The sequence below is a fragment of the Lissotriton vulgaris genome, chromosome 2_1, assembly GCF_964263255.1.
Source record: "Lissotriton vulgaris chromosome 2_1, aLisVul1.2, whole genome shotgun sequence".
NCBI classification, from domain to species: Eukaryota; Metazoa; Chordata; class Amphibia; order Caudata; family Salamandridae; genus Lissotriton; species Lissotriton vulgaris.
In genome coordinates, this window is record NC_141687.1 from 1,834,266,381 (window position 1) to 1,834,281,724 (window position 15,344).

Consider the following 15,344-nt stretch of genomic DNA (forward strand, 5'->3'; position numbering starts at 1 on the left):
AACATTAAAAAGTGTGGGGCTCAGGGAAGACCCCTGGGGGACCCCACAGTTAAGAGGTGTGGGCTTTGAGGATATGCCTTCTTCAAAAACTTCGAAGGATCTGTCTTCTAGAAATTACTGCAGCCAGCAATTCCCACCTCCCTTAGCCTTTTTATCAACAGTCTCTGGTTGACCGAATCAAAGGCTGTGCTTAAATCTAAAAGAATGATGGCCGTGCAGCCTCCAACGTCTAGGATTTTCCTAGACTCTTCCACTACCCCCAGGAGAGCCGTCTCGGTGCCCTGTTGGGGTCTGAAACCCATCTGAGAAGAATGGAGATGGTTATTACTCTCCAAGAAGGCGGGCAATACTGAGTTCACATATTTCTCAGCGATCTTGCTGATAACTGGCAGCAGGGAGATGGGACGGTAATTGCTTCAGACTAATGAGTCCAGAGTTGTTTTTTTCAGTAAGGCCTTAACCATAGCCCGTTTCCACAGTGGGGGGACCGTCCCTGAGGAAGGAGAGGCATTGATCAGGTCAAGAATTACTGGAGAAAGAGTTTTAGAGGCCAAATTTAAGATGTTAGGAGGGGCAGGGTCAGTGGGGGAGCCGGATTTCAATTTACTCATGATGTTTAGCAACATGGACGGTTAAGTGGAGGGATTTCCTCAATTAGGCCAACTCTCCCTTTATCCAAGTTTTCCTGCTCCCCAATATGTAATTGAGATGTTGTTTGAGGGAAGGAAGAATAAATGGTTTGGATTTTACTGGAGAAGAACTCTGCTATAGCATTACATCGCGCCAAAGTATCTTCCGCTACAGTAAGGGAAGAGGGGATAGTAAGTGGGCCCGTAGCAATGCAAAAGATTTCGCAGGGGGAATTTGCAGCTGCTAGAATTCTTACTTCATAGTCAAAGAACTTTTATTTACAGATGGCTAATTAATTTTTAACATTAAAACTGTATTTATAAAGTTACTGGCTTTTTATGAATAGTAAGCAGGAAATATCAAGGTTATGGGATGACATGACTTTTTCAAAGAAGTATAGCAACACAAAAAGATAATGGACGGAACGCTAAACATTGTCACATATACACCCCCTGTCACAGATCTGGGTTAAAGTCATCGTTCTTTTGATCACCATGCCACCCTAGTTTGGACACTGGCATATGTAAACTGGATCTTGACCCTGCTCCTCTGAGGAATAATTAACCTCGAACTGCTAGGCCAGGGGCTTCCCAGACCGGAAAATAAGCATCCTGGGACCGGTTTTGGGATATTACTCCTCATCAGCCAGGCTAACTTGAATTCAGTGGCATAATGAGCACCGGATCCATGTCTGGAAATACCTTTCCCACTTAGGGTGACTACAGCAACACAAAAAGATATTGGACAGAATGCTGAACATTGTCAAACATTTACCCTCGGTCACAGATCTGAGTTAAATCCATTGTATTTCTTTGCTCACCATGCCATCCCAGCCATATGCAAATCAGTCTTGACCTTGCTACCCATGGGATCAGTCCAGCCTGAACTGCCAGGCCAGGTTTGTGTGGCCTGGCACAGGAAAAGGAGCCAGAGGAATCATGATGGGCTCTGAGGGTCCCACCAACAGTACTCTAGAGGGGCCATCTTTTGGATCCTTTGGGTCCAAATGCATGCCACAGACAGCCAGCAAAGATCCAAAGAGTTAGAGCATGGCCTTGAGCGAAGGACGGCCCAAGTAACTCGGATTGTGCCTGAACTAGTTGCCGGATCAGCTCCGAAGTCTTCAGAGACCTTTAGCAAGATATAAAGCAAGGGTACTGCTACAGTGCATTCGCAGGTGAATGAAAATGGAGAGGCGGAGCCGAGTCACTATTCAATTTTTTTATGCTTCTTTATGGACTGAATAAATGATTCAGATCACGACGAAGATCGTCCCGCTGGAACAGCTTTGCTGACTTCTAGAGCAAAAACGGGCCGGGACCCTGCCTTTCAACATGGACCTCAACTTTGACCGGTCCCGCCGAGGGGTACTTCTTATGTTTGCCAATATAGAGTTTTGCCTCGCGGTCCTGGATGGCCTGTGGGTTCTCTGCTGCAGACCTTCTTAGAGATGTGTCTGGACCCCAAGGACACCTGATTAGGAGCTGTCACACACATTTTTAGCTTTCTTACTCCGCTCATCCAAGTCTCGGAAATGCGCCGTTAATTGGTTTTTTAATCTTTTAAGTATTTTTAACCTCTTTTATTAATTTTAAACCATCATTACTTTAGGTAATTTCTACATTTTATATACTCTCACCTGCTTTCTTCCTGCTGCTTCCTCAGAAGTACTCGGCGATTAGGTGGAGTGTAGCAGCTCCTTCACCTTGAATGCACGAGCTTCCGGTGGGGTTACAGTCTAATGTTTCCTGACACTAGCTATAAAGATAACAAGCTGAACACTTCATTTAATTATCGACCTATCTCTAGACTCCCTTTCCCGGCTAAACTCATTAAAAATATCATGAATTCCCAACTCTCACAATTCATGAAGGAACATAGTGTGCTAGATCCAACTCAATTTGGCTTTAGATCAGAGCATAGCACTGAGACCGCACTGAACAATGCTACAGACAAACTCAAAAATACTCTTGATGATGGAGGAAATGCAGCTCTGATACTGTTGTACCTATCCACTGCCTTTGATATGGTGGATCACTCAACACTTTGTCTTCGTCTTGAGACCATGGGTATTGAAGTAGCAGCCTTAGATCTATTAAGATCATTTCTAACTAAAAGGGAAAATACTGTGACGCCAGATAAGTTCAGATCAAATACCTCACTTCTGTGTGGAGTGCTGCAGGGGTTCTCGCTCAGCCCCTCATTATTCAATCTTTATGTGGCAGAACTTACTCCATTGATTCAATCTTTCTATCTTTCACTCACCTCTTGCGCAGCTGACACACACATTGTGGTCTCCGCCGCAAATAAGGTCAATAATACGGGTGCTTAGGTTCACAGCTGCATTAAAGAAATCTGCACCTGGATGGACAGGCATTGCCTCAAGTTGAATTCAGAAAAGACTGAATTGATGTTTGTAGGAACTGGGGTCACCAGTTCCTCGGGGGGGTAGCCTGGCACGAGCAGGTAGGCACCCGAAAGCTTAGGTGTTAAGTGACCAAACAGCACACGTATCCACTGAGACGATAAAACGCACGCAATGACTGACGCCACTCCAGGGAGTTTGAGTAAAAATCAAATAGCTTTTATCTAGATCAGGGTTCAGGAGTGGAAAATCATTCAATGTAGGCAATGAATCACTGTAGCATTAACTCAAGGGACCATATTTCCTCAAAAGAGCAGAGTGATCAGTTCATTAATCTCATTAGGCAGAGATGAACATTTCCTTCAGCAAGAGTAACATTTCCGAATAAGCACAGGTAATTAATTCATTGGCAACATCTCATTGTGAAGACATTAATATCCTCATCCCCTTAGAACACAGGCGACATTTCCTCAGTAAACCAGGGTAAGCATTTCATCAGGTAAACTCATGCAGTCCTAATCTTTTAGAATTCAGGCAACATGTCTCAATAACCATTGCATTAAAGGAGCAATTCAAGAATTACTTGTGGACATTTCCTCAACCTTGCATTCTGCAGGAGGCAACATGTCATTAGGGTAAAACCAAACACTTCATTAGGGGAGAGTAAAGCATTCCATTAGTAGTAACTCATTATGGTAGTTCTCCAGGAGAGTACAGGAAGCAATTCAATCATCAATCGACATGTTTCAATAACCATTTCATTAGGCACTTAAACGTTTCGTGACTCAGCATTATTCATTTCATTAGAGGGGTAAATGCCTCAATGGAGTATCTAGAGGCATTCAGGAGCCACTTCATTAGGCGGGGGTAACACATTCCCTGAAGCAGGAGTAAAACATTTCATTGGGAATAACCATTTCATTATGTAAGGAACATTTCCATTATAGAACTGTAGGCATTTCAATCCTCAGGTTAGTGAGTCAGAATAAACGTTTCAGTACTTCACTAGGCAGGCAGAAACATTTCATTGGGCAGGAATAAAAACATTTCCTTAGACAGGTGTAGAACATTCTATGAAGCTGAAGTAAAACATTTCCTGAGGCATAATGAAAATATTTCATCAAATAACCAGGGGCAGTCCTATTCTTTTTAGGGTTCAGGCAATATTTCATTCAACAGGCCCCAATAGCAATTTTACTCAGCAGGCTCCTCGAATTGACAGAGCCTGTAATACGGTTTTCCTAGCTTCTGCAGTTTAAAACTAACAGCCCCCTATGCAGGGGTTACCTCTTTCTTAGCCCACAACTACTAAATGTTTACTGGGGGCACTTGCCCAGTCTAGAGCGCGTTGTGGGTACAATAGGGGCCAAACAACAGTCTTCCCCGGGTGAGGGGCGCACTCTGGGCCACCCGCCCGCCTCCCTGGGGATTGCCTGCCTCTTCGGCCCTCCAGGGCTCTTTCGGCGATTTCAGCAGGCCTATCCAGGGAGGCCCGCTCGGCTCCGCTGCTCCTCCTGAGGCTGGTGGGGGCTCTCGCTCCTTTCGAGCGCTGGTGCTGGCTTCTCCTTCGGTCCTGGGCCTTCCAAGCCTCACCGGGCCCAGGAACAATCAGTGAGCTCCAGGGGAGGGGCGCGCCCGCGGCCGCCAATGGCAGCGCGGCCAGCAGGGCGTCCCGGCCTTCTTCCAATCGGCGGCAATCAAGGCAGGGACGCGGCCGGTGATGCAGCAGGGTCCCCCACACCACGTGACGGGGGTGATGCAGGCTTCACCCCAGCTAGGCCTACCGCGGCCTGATTGACACGATGCAGCAGCCCTCTCCTGGCTCCGAGGGCCGCCGGAGCGATGCGGGCATCAGTGGGGGCCTGGACAGCCCAGCGCCGGGCAGCAGCAGGGAAGGCGGGCCCTCGGTGAGCTTCCGGGCGGCGGCAGGAATGCAGGCGGCGCTCAGATGGCGGCGCGGCGGACCGCAGCGCTAGCAGGGTCACAGGTAGGCGGCGCTTCCTTTAATACAGCGCTTCTAGTGGCAGAGAAGCGCTTGGGGCATAACAGTGGTCTCTCGCATCACAGAGCTTTCCTCAGGGACACATCAGTCTCCAGAGCCCCAACAGGTCGGAGGGATACAGCGCTTCGAGGATCACAGCACTCCTCACAGGCAGCACTTCACGGGGCACAGCGCTTGGGTAGGTAGGCAGACAGCTCATCAGTGGAGCGCTGAGGAGCAGCCCAGTTCAGTTCAGTCAAGGCAGGACAGCAGAGGGGATGATGCAGGACAGCACAGGGGCCCAGGTTGAGTTAAAGGGGAGCAGAGGGGACACATCCCTGTACCTGGTTGATCCCAGTAGTCCTGGTTAGCGCAGGTGGGTAGTTTCTCTCGGCGCTAGATGGTTCCTGCACCCTTGGTAGACAGTTTCTTGAGGGGAGGGGGGTTTTGAGTTGAAGGCTGCTGACAAGTTTCCTCAGCAGGCCACTGCAGGTGGTCCCTTGGTTCCCCTCCCGCCGGGCCAGATCAGTGGGCTAGTTCAGTGTTCCTCACACAGCTTGGTGGGCAGCGCCTTAACCCTGTCAACCCCAGTGGTATAGGTTTCTGACTAGGCCCTACCGCCTAAGTCTCCTGCGTATGGTCCCCCAGGTTAGTGATGCCCCAACTGACTGAAAACCTTCCCTCCTTTTCTTTATACAGGCCCAGGTCAGGTGACCACCCTCTAAGGGGGCAAAAGCAGACTCCGCCCCTATTCTAGAAGGTTCCAGGAGCTTACCTACTCTAGCTATGGGCAGGCAAGGCAGGCTGGTATTGCAACAATGTTTAAGGGTTCCAGCCAGCTCTTGGCAACTAGGGTGCTACTAGAAAGACCACGCTGCAGTAGCAGGGGCCTCTGGCAGCCATGTTTGAAGTAGAGAGCACCTGCACCTTAGAATTAATATCAACAATACAAGGGCATCTCAACCTCACAGGGCCTATACAACTTTGTTACGATGGGGGGACATCCTGAATTAGGGGAGCGAAAAGCGAAAAATTTCAGGGAAAACGGCCAAGTCCAACAATGTTCTTCGGAAATGACCCTTGCTTCTGGACTCCTGACTGCTGACCACCATAGATGGGCAAACTTCCCACTCCATCCACCAAAGTTAAGAGTCTAGGAGTGATTCTCAACGACAAACGTAATCTTAGTAAACAAGTTAATTCTATTATATCTACCTACTATAATATGTTAAGAATCTTCAGAAAGATTCTGCCTTATTTTTCAGTTAGTGCAAGGAAAACTGTTATCACCTCTTTCATCTTAACAAAAATTGACTACTGTAATGGCCTATACACCATTCTGCAGAAACAATACTTAAATAAATTGCAGGTTCTACAGAACTCAGCTACCAGAGGCCTGCTCAACCTGCCAAAACATCAGTCTGTTACTTCGGCCATTAAAGAGCCACACAGGCTGACGGTAAGACATCGCTTCAAATTCAAAACTCTGTCTTACTTATAATGCCTGACATGGCACAGGTCTAAATTTTTTTTTTGATTAACTCGATTTCATGGTATACTCCTAACAGGAACCATTGATCTCTGGATACATATATAGTAACACCATTTAGATTTAAGAAAGCTAGATGGGGCGGCAGTAGCTTCCATGAAGGAGCCACCAGACTTTGGAATACCATTCGATTCCTATTAGATATTCACCCACTATGCTGGCTTTTAGAAAGCTTCTCAAGACCTGGCTCTTTAATTTGTAAACTACCCTTCACATCATGCTCCTGTACTATGCTTGATATTAGCGCCAAGACACCCTTGGGTATACGTAGCGCTATGAAAATGTATTTAACATAACACATTTGTTTGCAACAGTTCTTAACCTCTTGGCTGCTAGGCGTTTTCCCGCTGTGTGCTGGAAAATCACTGATGCCATTTATTCATGACGAGCTCAGCTCGTCATCAGCACACGACACCCGTGGGATTGACGAGCTGAGCTCGTCATCAGCATCGAAAGGGTTAAAGGCTTGAAACCTATTGTTTTTGGGGATGATAATACCTTGCACACTGTTGAATTTCAACAAATTTTGTGGGGTAAACATCTTTGAGAGATGAAGAAGAGAGCTCTGGATCCACATCAGGTGGAGTGATCAGAAAGTAACTGACGTCAATATGCAAGAGTGGTACCTTTATAGGATATCCATGTCATTTCTGGAATGGCATCAGTGCCGAGTCGCATTGCGCCACCTTCCTATTACTGCAAAGTTTGTGGAACCAGTCAGACACCCGAGAAATATTCAAAAGGTGAGGAATCTGTGGCTAGAAGTTTTTATCAGAAAGTGTTACCATTGTACAGCTATGGACCTTTCATTCTATTAAGTTGCAACAGAAGGTCTCTATCCCTATAGTTGAGGAGTCAAGGAACTATGGGATGTGACGTGACCTCAGGCAGGGCGGGTGCATCTTGATTGTTGGTACATCAATCTTTGTTCCCAGTGTATTTTCAATGTTCAGAATCGCCAGTAGGACTTTGGGCTGACTAGACTTTGGGCATAACTATTACTCGCCTACCGGTTTGTGACCCCGTCACTCTTCCCCTCTACTTTCATGCTGTGTTTCTCACCCTTCACCTCCTCTTTCCCTCTTTCTTTCGCTGTCTACTTTCTTTGCTCCTACCCACTCTCCCTCGAATCCCTCCCCTTGCCTGCTTTTTCCCTTACGCATATTTCCTTATTATTTGTCTCAACCTTATTGTTTGTCTCGACCTAACATGTAACTATGTAGCTATGCTCCAACAACAGTGTAATCTTTGTAACAATGTATCTTATACTCATGTAAAGCAGTCTGATACCTCCGGGTCTAGCCATTGCTATATAAAACCTTTCAAATTAAAAAAAATAAAATGAAATAAATAAAAATATCAAATTTGCCTGTGTGTTTCTCCAGTGTTTTCTCCACTTGGTGCAAGGGGTCCAGTGGGTGAAATCGCCGCTGACATTTACATTATGTCCTAGGAGGATGGGAGTTCAGTGGTTTTGGGCTTGACCATTGTTTGTGTGGTTGAAAAGGGTGTATAGGACAATGCACAGCGCCACAGGCCAGAGCGGCATTTCAAAATTAGACCTGGTGGGCCCCAGTACACACTGTCGGACCACCAGCACATCCAACAAAGGGTGTTCGCTCACGAGTAAGTAGAAGTTAACACTCAAGCACCCATGAACATAGGGGTAGTAGAAATGAACCAATTGAGCCCTTTGTACTGTTCCTCCATAAACTGCTTGAGAGAAAATCAACCTCCCTCCTGAGCAAATTGAAAATGTCCTCCAGAGACATGAACAATGGGTCCATACAGCCAGTTAACCCCCACGAATGCCATTATAATCTATGCCCCTTGGGCCCAGCGAATTCAATGTGGGGGAGGCCCACAGTTTAGATCAAGAGGGAGGGACGAGGAAATATTTACTTAGCACCCAGAGGGTACAAGGGATGTAGCTGTCTAAGAGCAGTTGGTCCAGCCATTTCACAGTCTGCTGTACAGCTCCCCATCCAGCAGGCACCGCACCACCACTGCCCTCGCAATCGGCAGCGTTGCCAAAGCCAGGTCAGCAGGGCACTTCCCTTGTGTCGGTTATTCCAAGTCCTAGGAGGGAGCAGGCCCACATTCAACCTCTGCTCCCATGTAGCCCACGTAGTTACAGGCTTCACATTGCCCGCCAGGCTTGTCCCCCACAGCAACACCAATCCTCTAAACAGTGGCTGGAATCATGGTCACATGTAGAGATAACAGTCATGGGCAGGAAAGAGATGAGGGGAGCTGGCAAGCTCAGGAGCGCGGGTGGACGCTCCAGAGTGTAGGAAATCAGAGACCTGGGGCGCAGCCCAGCGCACAAGCTATAATACCTGCCACATAGCCAACCCCACCAGCAAACTCGATATGAAAAGAATGGTCCTAGACCTTGAGTAAAATACAGAAAAATCAGTGCATAGTCATTGATTTAAGAAAAAAGGAGCATACTGTATGAAGTCATCTCAAAGTATTCAATACTCAATAGAACAAACAGAAAAACCGCAACAGACAAAAGACTAGCAAGCAATTTTAATTCATTGCATTGTCAATCGATTGCTAATAATTTACAAATAGAGAAATTGTTAAAATCTTTAAACATTAAGGAAAATTGCCCCCGAGAAGGGAACGTGCAAGAAGGAATAGTGGTGTTGAAAAGTGTTAAAATGTGATATGGAAAATAGAGGAAAGGTTTAGAGTAGTGACATCAATAATTTTAACAATGTTATACACAAGAAGGACCACTATAAACCAAATCACTGTCCTCCCTAACCTGGCCACAAGAATAATTTCGACACTTTTATGTAGTTTGTGTTAACAATCTGGATACATATTCCAATTTCTGAGCACGCTTGATATCAAAAAAGAATTAGATCCAGGTACTGTCAAAAAGGAAATGCGTCACACCCAGGTCCATGGCCAATTGGGTTACCCCATTATTATAATGGCCACCAGCAAACTCAGCTGCAAGCACTAAAGAGGACGGACCCCAAAATTCCGAGTTGGTCTAGAGAGTGTCTGCTACCTGTGCCATCCGTTCTGCTGGATGTCAACAGGATTACCGAGGCCCAAGTGGAGCTCAGAGTAGTGCACCCGATGCAGCTTCCCCCTCCAGACACAAACGACCTTGATGACCCGGGATAAAGCAAAGCCTATCTAGGAGGGAAGAGCAAAAGCAAAATGGTAACAGTGTAGTGGGAGGGGAACATCCTGAAAAAAGTACTTAAACCCCTTAATGAGCTCCGAGACGCACTATGCAAATTAAATGAATACATAAATAAATTGCAGGGGTTTGCATGTTGGGCTCTTATTGGAATCACTAAAATTAGCGAAATGGTGCAGGATGGAAATACTAAAACCTTTACATGGCTGCAGAAGGAGTACAAGATATCTCATAATCAGTTTTATAAATGCATGCAGCGCAGGCATGCTATACAAGTTGAGGGAGTTGATTAGTCTGAATTACCGGGCTGCACCTCACTAGAGAATATTGGGAGAATTTGGAAATAAGGCAGTGTCATTTATATATAAAACTCTAATCAACAGTATACCAGACGGTTTGCTGACTCTAAGACAAAAATGGGAAAGGAGAAAGGGAACTGGGCGCAATGCAAGATTTTGAATGGTAAGCCACCTTTATGCATCCTACAGAAGTAAATATCAGGGCGTGACTGTTTCCTCCAGCTTAAGTTGCTATATAGGGCTTGCTACAATAGAAGAAGTCTAAAAAAATGGGACAGATCCTAATGCCTAACTGTGGGAAGTGTGGGAACATTCTTGAATAAAAGCTGGGGTTGCAGCAAGCTCCAAGGCTACCAGAAAGATATGCTGGTAGAATTGTAAGTGATACTGGAATGTAAAATCTCTCGCATACCTCAATTCATGATATTGGGTATTGCAAGTGATGTAGTCCTGCACAAAAAAGGGCCTCGTGTTCTATGAGTTGGCCCAGTAATTGCAGGTGGGACATAGCTGCTCTTACATGTCCAGAAGGACTCCTCATTCGATCACTGGGTAGCGTCCTGGGACTCTTCTAGGTTTAGCTCTAAACCCATAACTCCATGGTTCCATGGAACACAACACTCTTTAATAAAACACTTTGTGGCAGACAATGAACACCAGGGACATTCTAAGCATTTTTAACAAAGGAGATTGTGAGTGAGAAACAGAAAAAGCTTTACAGCAATTTTCGGAATACTTAAATATCTAACTTAAAGAACATGAATAAGGAGCTGGAAAGGAACAAATGGATCCACATAAGTCTACAGTTAAAAGAAGAAAATGGTATCCCATCCATCCATTCTGCAAGATGTAGAGATGAAAGACAAAATTTGCTTTGCTGGTGATAATGTTGAGGATATGCAAACAAGTAATTGGAAGAGCCACCTTCTTTAAGGCATCTGGTTGCACAGATTTGCAAGCTTTTTTATTGACAGCACACCTGCCATCTAACCCTCCCCCCAGTATCATTCTTTGAGAGGAATTATCTTATATACATTTATGGGGAAAAGGAACATGGTTGCAAGGAAAACATAAGAAAGTCTGTAATTTAAACTTGACAAGTTACCTTCCTGGCCTCCGCAGGTCTCGAATCTCAACATTCAAGAAGGGGAGAAACAGGTTGCCACAGAAAGGGCAGGTGGTGTTGAGGTTGGAATCATCTGCCGTCCACCCAGCCATGATTTCTTCATCATGCACCAAGCAGTCACATGTCCGACATCTGGAGCAGCTCGATATCAGCACCTGTAATGGGACAATAGGCAAGTCTCAGTAGTGGCAATGTGGATAGTGCTTGTTGGAACAGGAAGGTCCCATGCATCGTATATGCATGTTCACCTGTCCCGAATGCACAGCTGCATCACATTAACCCAGCGAGAGCACAGAGAACTAAGCCTGTCCCTGCCATGTGTATTGTAACTGCATTTATATAGAGTTTACTACACCTAACAAGGTGAAGCTCTCATTTGGAGTAGCATGCTGCTCCAGAACCTAAAGCTAATGGTTAGTTCAGTGTTATTGGTTATTGGTATTAGGCTTGTGAGCTCAAGCAGACAATTCCATACATTTATTCCAGTTCCTTTATGGCACATTTAATGAATAGGAGTTATCTGTGATCATTAGTGGGTTTAGTGGATAGTTCATGCAGATGGTTGGTGTGGTTAATACATGGGATACAGGGGCTTATGTATTGTTGGGTTGCAGGGGTACGACATTCAAAGAAGGAGAGGATGCAATTTGAAATGAGCTGTAGGGAATGTGAGCTCCAGGACCACCACTGTGACCTGGAGAAGCGCACCGAAAGTGTCTTTATAGTGGATAGAGGACTGATGTTCTTGTCCGGGGTGCAGTACATAAATCATTGGTGGCAGTATAATGTGTTCTGAAATGTATAGTGGGATCAGACATTTTCATCTATGTCAGTGATAGTGTGGCCCACCTGTGTAAAGTTCCACGGTTAGATCTACTCCAGAACCTTAAACTGACACCATGTGTGCAAGGCGAGTGTCTTCAAGTGTACAGTGAGCATGTGGTACTTTTTTGGTAGTAGGATTATGGGTGTGTGTGCGAGTGTCAGCACTGAAATCAGTGGGATCCATTTTGGATGCCCCTGCTTCAGCACTAGCTGGTGGAGGTGGTAAAGGAAATAATGCTTCTTTTAGAAATTGGTGCAAGGGCTGTTAAATAGTTCTTCCTGACATACTGACATTTGGAGGATGGTGGGGTGCATATTGGGACTGCAGTTTCTGTTGTTCAGGGTGAGGCAGATTCTTGGAAAGGCGTGTACATTTGTCAGTCTCTGGATACGGCTTTAGAAAGACTCATGAGAGGACGTGCAGAGATCTGTGAACCTGATCAATCTAAGAGCTGTATTGCATGTTGCTGCTGTAAACCTGATCATGTGAAGAGACCGCGTCTGCTGGCTAGACCAGGCCACAACACCTGGAACCGTACAGCATCCATGCAGCAATGTCAACATCAGGGAGCAGCCACTGAAAGCGTAGAATATGCCCATCTAACCCCCTGACCTGTGAGAAGCAGTGCATAGGCATCACAAGGATCCCTTCATGACAAGAGCCTCTGGACCGAGAAATGCTTAAAGGTAGACATTCGCACAGACTTGAGGCTTTCTACGTGAAGTAAACCAAGGGTAAGATTGAGTGACTGAGTTGTGCTTCTAAGCCATATTCACGTTTCTGTCACTAGAAATTGGGGACTGTGGAATCGATCATCTGGTTTGAGGAGAGAACAATAGAGCAGAAAAGTGTAATGACAACTGAAGAATGCATCCGGGATTAAACCCTATCTCGTGCATATTTGGATTGTGGAGTATTTCAATCAATTGTATAAGGAAAGTGCTTGCTTCTACTAAAAGACAAGCATTGTGCTAGACATTGAAGTGATTGCGTCTGTTGGGTGATCTGAGTTTTTGTTCTCCACATTACCACCCTGTGAAAACATGGACTGCTCCTCTTCTTACTCAGAGTGTAGTACACAAAGCTTTGTAATTGGCATAGTTTGCAAGTCGGCCTCAGTCAACACAGATGTGGCCCAGTTGCCCCTTCATGCCCTGTAGCCACATGAACAAGGTTTGACAGCACTTTTTCAAAACTTTATTGACATTTCTATTGAAAGCTTTGGAATCTATGTCCTAGCACTGTCTGCAAGAATGTGCTTCCTGTGTTAGAATAATTTTTACATACCATCGATATATGGAAATATTTAGTTGCTTTCTGTTTTTTCATGCGGACACAAACTCGGGTGAATAAATGGCAAATGTCAGACAGTTTTGCCAAGACAGCTCTACTCATTAAGATTTGCAGAACCTTCTGCTATTCCAGTCTTGTATCCAGTAGACAGCTCTGCCTAAGTACATGCATTCAGACCAGCATCGCCCATCTATTTCATAGCCTTCGCTGAGACACTGCCATATACTCTGACTCAGTTATAGAACAGGGGTTGACCCAATGAAGTCCAAGGACCTGGGTATTCAGCAGTACAGACAACAATTGGTCCTCGACATAAATTTGCCAATAAGAATAATCATAGTCTTCAATCAAGTTAATTGACTCCAAATCCAGACTAAATCTGTAGACTTGATGGTATAGAGGATAATAGCCCACCGCCTCAAAGAAATATCATTACGATACGTGTCAAAAAACCAATGAAACCAAAGAATGTCCAATTGGGACGATTAATTTAATATACCATACAGTAATGTTAGAAAGTCAATATATCTATGTACATGTATTTACACAAATCATACAGCAAAAGTACATTTTTTAAACAAGGAGAACGTGCACAGAGAAAGATAAAGTAAGTGCTCAAGTGGATGATCAAGAAGATCAGAAGAAAGTGTGTACTTTTGCTGTATGATTTGTGTAAATACATGTACATAGATATATTGACTTTCTAACATTACTGTATGGTATATTAAATTAATCGTCCCAATTGGACATTCTTTGGTTTCATTGGTTTTTTGACACGTATCGTAATGATATTTCTTTGAGGCGGTGGGCTATTATCCTCTATACCATCAAGTCTACAGATTTAGTCTGGATTTGGAGTCAATTAACTTGATTGAAGACTATGATTATTCTTATTGGCAAATTTATGTCGAGGACCAATTGTTGCATATACTCTGACTCAAGCCTGTAACCGTCTTGCATTTTCTGCACGAGGACCAAATCAGCCTCTGTGATAGAAGTCATTGAATGTTATTAATGTGTGTTCCACCTAACCTGAATCTCTACAGGAGTCACAACTATTACCACCTCCTGCTGCTACCGAAACAAGTGAACCCCTTACAATAGTGTAGATGCACACTTATGACAGATCTTTCTAAATCTGGGTACATTTCCACAAAAGCCCAGTATGATGGTTAACACAGGAAGGATTGCTAAAAACATTGATGAAGTTACACTAAGATTAGTGTTCAACGCAGTTTTGAGACAAGAACCAGAGTACCCAAACAAATACACCTCTTTTTCTGACAATCTGTAGTGAAGTAAACCCAGTCATCTTCAAGATGGAAGACTTAAGCAACCACATGGACAAAGAGTTTGCCTAAGTGCGCATTTGGTAATGAGGTCGGGTTCAACTTGAAGACATTACAGCCATCTCCAAAAGCGACTCAGGGCATTTATTTATTTTAACTTTACTTAAACAAGACAACACCATACATGTTTTGTAGAGCCCAGTACCTCCCCTTCTCTTTGTAGGTAAACCACGAACATTTAAACCCACAAACTTGTGATTTTATTTGAGGCCTAATGGCTACCAAGATGGTACCTGGTAACTTCTGACTGGTTATCTTTAGCTTTAGTAGCAGATATAATCCTCTTACAGAAAAGCTCTACAAGTTCATTTTAATAAACAAAGTTACATTGGGCATGGTCTTACTTGGCCACAATGTGATCATAATGAGCAAAACAGTACCTAGGCTTTCACTGCACATGAAGAAACACAACATTTCTGGTGAAGCCATGGCACATCTGGTGGACAGGGCACAGCCTCTCCTGTTAAATCTGAGGCTATAAAACGGCAACACGTTTTTATGGGAAGATCTTGCCATGCGATGAGGATAAATACAGCAGCTTCCTCTGAACATCTTGGACTTCTAGCTTAAGTAGCTTCCTGGAAGTAGAGTAATATTTTTGAAACCGGATTTATTTTTAAATGAAAATTCAAAGCAACCAGCCATGTCTGCCAGCAGACAGCTGCCTGCTGGTTATCTCTAATAAGGGGGCTATACGTTGTACGCCCATTCCTAACTTGCTTTCTAGGGAGTGGGAGTCTCTTCCAGCACCTAGGTACTG

The 15,344-nt window shown here is 44.7% G+C and overlaps 1 protein-coding gene across 3 annotated transcripts in view; it reads right to left on the minus strand.

The window, feature by feature from the left end:
• DENND4A (DENN domain containing 4A) overlaps positions 1-15,344 on the minus strand; it is a 598,128-nt gene that overhangs the window by 57,439 nt on the left and 525,345 nt on the right. For all 3 annotated transcript variants that reach the window (XM_086957985.1, XM_086957984.1, XM_086957983.1), the window contains one exon: positions 11,096-11,271. In XM_086957985.1, coding sequence (XP_086814111.1) covers positions 11,096-11,271 — 176 coding nt within the window. The remainder of the gene's footprint in view (positions 1-11,095; positions 11,272-15,344) is intronic.